This window comes from Alosa alosa, chromosome 10 (assembly GCF_017589495.1).
Source record: "Alosa alosa isolate M-15738 ecotype Scorff River chromosome 10, AALO_Geno_1.1, whole genome shotgun sequence".
In the NCBI taxonomy this organism is placed as follows: Eukaryota; Metazoa; Chordata; class Actinopteri; order Clupeiformes; family Clupeidae; genus Alosa; species Alosa alosa.
The window spans coordinates 26,485,107-26,494,716 of record NC_063198.1 but is presented as its reverse complement, the minus strand read 5'-3'; the positions used below and the strand labels follow the sequence as shown (position 1 = coordinate 26,494,716).

The 9,610-nt window shown below is 39.4% G+C and overlaps 1 protein-coding gene across 3 annotated transcripts; it reads left to right on the top strand.

Moving 5' to 3' along the window:
* The first annotated feature begins 970 nt into the window (after nucleotides 1-970).
* Nucleotides 971-5,810, top strand: LOC125302186. Of its 3 annotated transcripts, none has more exons than XM_048255250.1 (4): nucleotides 971-1,051; nucleotides 1,159-1,330; nucleotides 2,211-2,338; nucleotides 3,003-5,810. In XM_048255250.1, exon 4 carries the CDS (start codon nucleotides 3,340-3,342, stop codon nucleotides 5,776-5,778), a length of 2,439 nt encoding a protein of 812 aa, XP_048111207.1. In that variant the 5' UTR covers nucleotides 971-1,051; nucleotides 1,159-1,330; nucleotides 2,211-2,338; nucleotides 3,003-3,339; the 3' UTR covers nucleotides 5,779-5,810. The 3 variants fall into 3 exon arrangements, with proteins under 3 accessions (XP_048111207.1, XP_048111208.1, XP_048111209.1); XM_048255252.1 differs by having other exon boundaries at nucleotides 977-1,051; XM_048255251.1 differs by lacking the exon at nucleotides 2,211-2,338.
* The last annotated feature ends 3,800 nt before the right edge of the window (nucleotides 5,811-9,610 follow it).

Sequence of the window (9,610 nt, the reverse complement as noted above, 5' to 3'; positions counted from 1 at the left end):
GCAAAAGCTGTGAGTTGTGTGTGTGGGGAGTTTGATTCATATGTTTAATTTGAGGTGCATTTTATTTGTTTCATAATTGCCAAGTATTTTTCAAAATACAATTCTGCACATTTTATTTATTAGCTGATTGAAAAAATCTTGACGACAAAGCCTGGAGGTGACCGTGTCATGGAGGAGTATGCGAAAACAAAATCAATTACAGATTCAACCAGAAGACAGCTCATCAACATACTTACTGCAGAGATGACGGAAACACATGGGTAAGCATGGATCAAATATGTTATCATGAGACATTGTTTAAACATCGCAATTATTGTTTAGGTCATGTTGTTCAATGCTATCTATGAATGTTGATTATTGAATACACCAGGACATCTCCGCCCCGGAGTGTAAAAGTGATGTATGCACAGGGGATTGTCGCTCTATTTCCATACCTTGAAGACCCATATTCACAGAATGGCTATGTAAGTAAAGGTTTTAAAATATATTTGCCCTTCGAACTGCTGAGATTTACATTTACATTTATGCATTTAGCAGACGCTTTTATCCAAAGCTCAGAGATCATATGAATGTATATATCACACTGTGCATACATTTATACATAGGAACATTACTACGATCCTGAAAGTGGTTCAGGCTACATTGCATGGCGGTTGAAGACAATTCAACTAAAAAGCTGCTGAGGAAAGAGGTCCTGCAGTTAGTCAATCTCCTAAAGGTAATATTTATCATGAGGTGGAATTATCAACCTGTGAAATGTGTTTAAAGGAGGATATAAAACTGTGTAGTTATTAACAGCAACAACAAAATTGTCTTGTTCTAAAGTTGGTGGGCCAGGCCATGGGTGTACTAGACCCTTTACTGCCGACAGAGTCCTGACTGACGAGGAAGTGGAATGCGCTATCGCTTTGTTGAGACACACTGCTGATGAGGAGACCATCCGTGAAAAGATGAAAGTCACTTTTCGTACCGCCACGCCATGGTCAATGATGAGAACAAATCAGCAGAGGTCTTCTCAGTATTTCCACGGTTCCTAGACACACCAGGACTGGTATGGCATCTACATTCATTGAATACTGAGACATATTGTAAAATGTAGCACAAGGTACCAACTCAGGTTGTCCTCCTTTTCTTCTTTTTTTCTTTTTCAAACTACAGATAGAACAAGATTTTAGAGTGATGTTTGGTGAGCAGACTGCCAACAAGTTCCTGGAGAGGTGGCCTACCACTTTCAAAGCAGGAGTCATTAAGGAAAGCCATGGACTGGTCCCCTCCACAGACCTTCTTGATTTAATGTGCAACGCTGAGACATCTACTGAAGTTGAAAAAGGTAAGTCTTTGAATGTGGAGAAGCATGTTGCTAAATATATTGAGGATGGTGGAAAATGATGGCATAATGTTAAAGGATATTTCCACCATTTGGGGAATTAAGCTCATTTTCCACCTCCTCGAAAGCAAAACAATTGATGTTTACCTTTTTTCCTGTTCATCCAGCCGTTCTGTGAGTCTGGCGATACAACTTTTAACTACAGCCTAGCATAGATCATTGAATCTGATTAGACCGTTAACTTCTCACCTGCTAGCATCATGTTTAAAAGTTACTAAGATTTCCGGTAATTTTCCTATTTAATATTTGTCTCCTCTCAAGTTAGAAAGTGTAATAAGACCAACGGAAAATGAAACGTGGCGATTTTCTAGGCTGATTTGACATGGAACTATACTCTCGTTCAGGCGTAATAATCCAGTCACGTCTGCTGCAGCTCAACCTTGTTGTTGGAAGTTAGCTTACAGGGACTATTTTCAGGTGCAGCATGATATCATTGTGCTGCTGTGCCCATGGTGTTCCTTGATTATTACGCTGGAGTGAGAGTATAGTTCCAAGTCAAATCAGCTTAGAAAATCGCCACGTTTCATTTTCCGTTGGTCTTATTACACTTTCTAACTTGAGAGGAGACAAGTATTAAATAGGAAAATTACCGGAAATCTTAGTAACTTTAAACGCGATGCTAGCAGGCTTAGAAGCTAACGGTCTAATCAGATTCAATGATCTATGCTAGGCTGTAGCTAAAAGTTGTATCACCAGACTCAGAAACGCTGGATGAACGGGAAAAAGGTAAACATCAATTGTTTTGCTCGAGGGGAGGTGGAAAATGAGCTTAATTCCCCAAATGGTGGAATATCGCTTTAACCTGATACTTGTTGGCCTCTAGGCTGGGACAGTGACATGTCTGCCATCATACTGCTGCTACATCTGCTACCACCATCTGCACAGGGACGAAAGAGGCCAGGGAAGATATCAGCATCTAATGCAGTTGATCACCTCATCAAATTCCAAAAGGTACACTAGACATTAATCAAACCTCATCCCTCCCACCACCACCCACCCCCTACCAACAACACCTCAAACTCCAAACATCACACCACCCCTCACCACACACCCTCAATTATCACTCCACTATCCACCCACCCCCTGCCAACAACACCACACACCCTCAAACATCACTCCACTACCCCCCCACCCCACCATCAACACCACACCCCCTCAAACATCACTCTACTATCATACACACACACCCCAACTCCACCCCACCCACACTCCACTACCCCTTTGTCAACACCACCCTACACTCAAACATCACTCACCCCCAAACACACACACTGCAGCCGTGCATCCCCTCAAACATCATTGTATCATTTTATCTATCTCATTTCTGTCATCACTCAAAGTTCTACAGTACACACACACACACACACACACACACACACACACACACCAACGTTATACACCACATACTACTACGAGCACCTATCCCACACACAGCACTCTTCCCTTTGAACCTTTCTTTCTTCTGGAGAACCTTACAGTTTCACTGCATGTGCTTTTGCAAAAGTAATTCTATGCATGTGACATAAAATTCTTGAATCCTTAAATTGTTTAGAGATTGGAGTGATCTCATGTTATTGTTTTAATAAATAGTGTTGTTGAATGTGTTTTGTTATAGACGGGAACAAGCGTGCAGCAGCATCTTGACAACATCGCTCAAAGCAGTCAGCCCTACCTCCTTGCTCAGGGACCCACAAAAAGCAGCATTCACTCTTTCTTCATTGCCATCGACAAGCATGCACTTCCATGCCAAGCCACCAGCTCGGTTGGAGCCCTGGATGAGCTCTTCAAGGCCCACTATGTGTTTGGTACATCTTACAGTCCTGTCTTGAACAACTTGTTCACTTTTCTGCAAACTACCATTTACAACATTGACGTGGGGAAAACTAAGGAAACGCCAAGAATTGCAGAGTTGCGAGCGAGAATGATGCGTTAGGCACTCTTGAAATTAAACAATGAGGTGCTTTCTTTGCAGCAATGTCTTTGGTGACGCAAACAATCTAGTAAAGCACCTCAAAGTAATACATGGACTCTGTACGGGAAGGACTCTTTATCTTCAATGTGACCAAGTGGGATGCTCACGTTTTTTCAATAGTTTTTCTGGTCTTAGGAAGCATCTGAATAAGTGTCATGTGAATAGTGCATGTGATGTTATTGTTGAAACTGAACCACCACATTGTCAAACTGTTCTTGATAGTACTAATGCAAATCCCGCAGAAGAGACATATGAGGCTGAGGTTGAGTCAGAGCCAGCATTATCGTCAGAACACCTTGTAAATAGTTGTGCCTCTGTCATTTCAGATCTAAAGGCAGCAGGTGTAGCCCAGTCTGTTGTTAATTCTTTTGTGACCTCTATGGAGGATATTGTGCAGGAAATTCATGAGCATGCAAAAGAGTCAGTCATCCAGGGTGTATTTCGTGATCAAAGAGACACTGAAACATGCAAGAATGTGGAGGGATGTTTTAACCAATTAGAGAATCCATTCACAGCTCTAAATTCAGATTACAAACAATCAAAATTTATTACCAGTAAGTGGGAAACTGTGGAGCCAGTGGAGCTTGTAATTGGCTCAAGATTTGACTCGAGGCTCAACAAAAACACAGGAACATATGACCAAGTAGTTGTTAGAGACAAATTTATGTATATACCAATTTTATCTACATTAAAATCAATATTTAAAAGTGAACATGCTAGGGAAATGCTCAAAAGCCCAAATATTAGTGATTCAAAACTCAGAGATATTTATGATGGCTCTTTCTTCAACACTCATCCTCTATTTTCATCAGAGAGACACACTATACAGATCCAAATGTTTTATGACGACTTCGAAGTTGGCAACCCCTTGGGGTCCAAGAAGGGAGTTCATAAAATGGGTGGAATCTATTTTACTTTAAGGAATTTCTCACCAAAGTGGAATTCTATTTTGGCCAATATTCATCTTTGTGCCTTGTTTCATGCTCAAGATATTAAACGTTACGGTTTTAGCGCAATTTTAGATCCTATTGTTCGTGATCTTAAACAGTTAGAGAGTAATGGCATTGATATACCATTTTATGGTGGTTGTGTTCGTGGCAGTGTTATACAGGTCACTGGAGATAATTTAGGCCTACATAGTTTGTTTGGTCTGGTTGAGAGTTTCAGTGCAAGGTATTGCTGTAGGTTTTGTTTAGCCGAAAAAGAGGACTTTCAAACTGAATTCTCCGAAGAGGCTCCCAAAATAGTGTTGCGTACCAAAGAGGCCCACAGTGCTCACTGTCAAGAAATAGCAAATAAGCCTTCTCTTCCTTATGTATTTGGCGTGAAGAGATCATGCTTGCTAAATTCACTTACATATTTTCATACAACTGAGAACTACTCAGTTGATGTAATGCATGATCTTTTAGAAGGCGTCGCACAATTTGAATTAAAGCAGCTGTTTTTATATTTGAAAGAACACATTACACTGGCAGAACTGAATTCAAGAATATTAAGTTTTGATTATGGATTCACAGAGAGATGTAATAGGCCAGTGGCTGTGAATTTAAGTGCAGAGTCTAATGATTTGGGACTAAACGCAATTCAGTCATGGTGCTTACTGAGGAATGTTCCCCTTATATTTGGAGATTTGGTAGCCTCTACAAACCAACACTGGGCCCTGCTTATTTTGTTATTACAGATAGTAAACCTTGTATTCTCTCCCACGTTATCTCAAGGCCTGTGTGTGTATTTGAAACATTTGATTGTTGAACATCATAAACTGTTTAAGGAGGTATATCCTCAGAAAAAACTTTTACCAAAACACCATTTCCTAATTCACTATCCTCGCTGCATTCAGAAAATAAGACCTGTACTCCATAGCTGGTGCATGAGATACGAAGGCAAACATAATTTTTTCAAGAAACAACTGAAGTCCTTTAAAAATGTCACAAAAACATTGGCCAAAAAGCACCAAAATTATATGGCACACAAGTGGCGATCCTCAACAACGTTTATTCGCTTGGACATTGGTCCAGGAAAAAGTGTGTCTTTAAATATGATTAATGGTGGTTCAGTGATTGCTATGCAAATGAAAATGTCCAATTTTGATAAGGTTATTAAAGTGACGTGGGCTAAGCACAATGGGTATGCATACCGCCAACACCTGGTCGTTTGTGGTGAAGTTCTATGTGAAATGCCTCTGTTTTACCAGATTGAATCAGTTGTGATCATACAGAACAAACCAGTGCTGCTCACCATACCTTTATTTACAGTAGCTTTCCAAGAACATTTCTTTGCTTATGAAGTGACTAGGACTAAGAAAGATTTTGTTGCTTTTCAAGTTGATGATCTGCCCTATCCAAGGCCTTTTGACATACAAATGTCATGTGGAGAGAATGACACCACTATGTATGTTGTCCCATATTGTTATCTCTGAGGAGTTATCAGGAAATAAATGGTGCTACAGTACCTGATGGTGTGTATTGTCTTATATTATAGCAGTTAAAAACATTACTATTTCATTAAAATAAAATAAAATAAATATACACTATATAGTGTATTTTAAGAATAGCCTATTTAGAGTGGAAACTACTCTATGTAGTGAAATAATTTTACTCTAAACAGATCACAGTGTTAAATGTTTTTACACATTTCATTGTAAATTGTGACACAAAATAGAGTAAAATTAACTCTGAAAATCTTACACTGGCTACAGAGTAAATTTTACACTAATTTAGGGTGGGACCAAATGTTATCTGACACAGAGTTAAATTCAACTCTTAAAGAGTAAAACTGACACTATGTTTTTTACTGTGTACACGTGAGCAACGTCTTTTTGTTGTTATGTATGTCACAGGTGTGAATAGCTCAGCTGTGTGGCCATGGCTATTCGTACCAGGGGTGTAAATAGACACTCCGTTATTTTTATCACTATCTCTGCCGATTCTCTAACAGTCCCCAGCTGGTCAAGGCCAAAGGGGTCACACCATGATGGTTCCCTGTGACACAGAGTACCCTGCCTTCGTTTCTGAGTGCACCATCAAAGAGACAGCTGGAAACATTGACTATGAGGGCTGCATGAGGTACAGCAGCCGAAAATACATGTACACACCATAGTAGGCTATACAACATCACCCAACCAAGCTCTGCTCACTCAGGATGTGGTCTTGCACTCGTTAACATTTCATGCGTAAGATGTGCATGGGGTTATGCATACAGCTAAGTAAACACAGCACTGAAAGAATACAAAAATACCCTGTATAGCCCCCATTAGCCTGCATTTTCAGTTGCTTTCATTTCTGGGAACCTGGAAGTTAATTAATGTATACTATAAGTAGCCCTATCCAATGTGTTCCTTTACCTTGACTGGCGGAGTAAATTGGTTACACCACCATTTGAACTGCTGGAAGCATACACACTGAAAGATGAAGAATTGATTTCTGTTAAAACATATTTTTATATATAATTATAAAGTGTTTCCCAGATAAAACGCCCACCCTTCTTGTTTGCAAGACTTTTGTCATTCAGCAGATTCCCAGGAGTAACCTCTTCATGGTTGTAGTTCCATCCCTTCAGTTACAGTATCATGGAACCTATTGAGATCATGTATATCAGGGGTCTCCAACCTTTTTGGGAATGAGGGCTACCTGAAGGACCCGAAATCATATGGAGGGCTACTCATTTGAAACAAACAGACCCTCACCCCTTTTTTGCAAGGGTAATCCTCCTAAATAATAGGCCTATGTGATTTTTACATTTAAATTATCAATATTATGTAGGCCTATAAGCCTTTATATATTCTATCTAATCTTTAATAATCTTTTTGCTTGTTTTTGCACCACCTACTAAAACATTTTATGTCACTTACTGCAAACATCGCCTAACCTGCTAGCTGTCTGTGTCCTGAATACACTGTAAAAAAACGCGATCTCTGTGGACAGCCCAGGCTCCAAAAACAGCAACAAAAACAACCTGGACAAACGTAGCCCATAACAAACTGTTCCAGCAAATCACAGATGAGATGCGCGTTTAGGAGAGTTTCAATTGCACGGGAGCAGCACGGGAAGTAGCGAGCTACAGTAGCTTTCTGTTTTGTTTGAAAGTCAACAGAAGTGACGTTACCCAGCATCGCTTAGAGCACCTTTAAGTTCAGATTTCAGTGGACAATTTGGTTGTAACATTTCAATAGCAATCACCAACACCCACCCTAACTTATGACAACGCCTTTTATAGTTATTGCACATCTGAAATCTCTCCATGAGTAAGACAAAAAAAATTTTGTTTATTGCCAAGTAATTCGCAGTCCTATTGCATGGCTTGGATTTCATAAGATTTTCAGCACTATTGCTACACCAGTAGGCTATGGAGGAGAATGGTGGGTGGAAAATTGTGGGTTAGGGTATAGGATAATTCACATGAATATCTTTTCAAATATATTTTCATTTTTCCTCTGTAGTTTGTTTCTAAACAGCCTCCTAAAACGTCACAGCCCTAATGCTCAAAGTGATATAGAAATAGGCTACATTATTTAAGATATATGTTTTCAAAGAGAATGGTGGTTATCATCTTGTCATTGTGATGATGCTATTTACACAAACCTAGCGTTCATGGGCTTCAGAAAAACCTTTTTCCCAGTGAAAACATCATCATTCTGCGTCATTCACGTCACGTAATGTGTGAGTCAGAGGTCAGAAACTGGGGCTAGATTTTGCTAACAGAGTTGCCCAGTTTGTTTGTAGTTCATGTGGCCTTTCATGTCCAACAGTTTTAATGTGAACTTGGGAATTTGCTGTTTTTGTCACTTGAAGGCTGCATATCTTTCTTTCACAAGCGTCTTACAATATATTTTAAGCAAATACACTAATTAATACAAAATAAACAACTGTATGTTTTAACCCTTGTTGTTGCATCCGTGTTTGTCACACATTCTGACGGCAAAGCACATGAACACTTGCTGTGGGAAAAACAAAGTAGCCATGGGGGCGGTCCTTGTCATTCCAAAGTGCCATGAATGCACCAAAAGGCTCCTCCACTGGCGAATCAGTGTGGTTGTGTTTGGTCTTTGACTCCTGTGAACACAACGAGTCTCAAGTGTAAGCTGCCTATCACAGTACACCCTGCTGATGACAAATATCAGATGCCACCAATCAAAGCAAACCATGTTAATAGCCAACAATGGTGACAATCAGATCATATCTTATCCAGGAGCAAATGGTGACCACTGAAAAAAACCTTGCTGATTTGGAGGGAAATATCCCTTTAGAGCACAACATGCCGAGAACATACAGACAAAACAGTCATCCAGAGAGTACAAGTCTTCCAGGAAAAAACATTTATTAGAAAGACAAAATCCCATTTGTTACACACTGTGGGCCATACCTCTGTTGGTCAGTGACTGCACACACTAGAACACAAATTAGCCATTGACTTCAAAATATGTAAGAAAAAATCAAAATATGTAACAAAAGTGAATTCAAATCTTACAAACAGCACCTTCAAAGGTGATGTGACAGTTTGTTGGAATGACGTTTTTGCCTTGATTGCTTTTGTCAATTGAATACTCTGATGTGTTAAGTGTGGATTTTAATCGATAAAAGAGTGACAAATGTTCTGCTATTAAATTCATTCTACCTCATTATTTTTATAGCTGAGGTGATTTCATATAGAAGAAGTAACTGACTAAAACAATGCATGGACAGATTGAAGAAACTGTTGTAGTACATGAGCATATAGCTGTGCCAGTAAGCATTTAAACCACAGTGTTAGTGGGTTTTGCTGCAGAGCAGGCTCAAACTGAAACCCCACACTTGCCTGTTTTAAGGACATTGCTTTTGTAAAGAGCTTCAAAGACCTATGCACATTTTGTCCTCCCAAGAGAAAAGAACAATAAATAAAGACATATTTTCCACTGTACAGCTGGAGTCTAACTGTGTTATCCTGAGTACAAAGTCTGTGTCATTTCATAGCATTTCAGTAGATAAGAATACATTAGTATTTACTGGAGACAGAACAGAAAAACAAGACCACGTGCTAGCAACATATTAACTGTAATTTGTTATACACTATAAGGAATCTTGTCTTGTTATATGAATATTCTACCATAGGATCCAAATGATATCATATGTCTACATTCATTCTGAACATGTGTCTCTAGGTTGTCTGTCTTGGCCATAAGGTTTTCATCTTATTCTTGCAGGCTGTTTCACTACTGACAGAATGTATCAGAAGACAAGAAAATATATAAGCATTTTGGCCACAGCCTCATACTG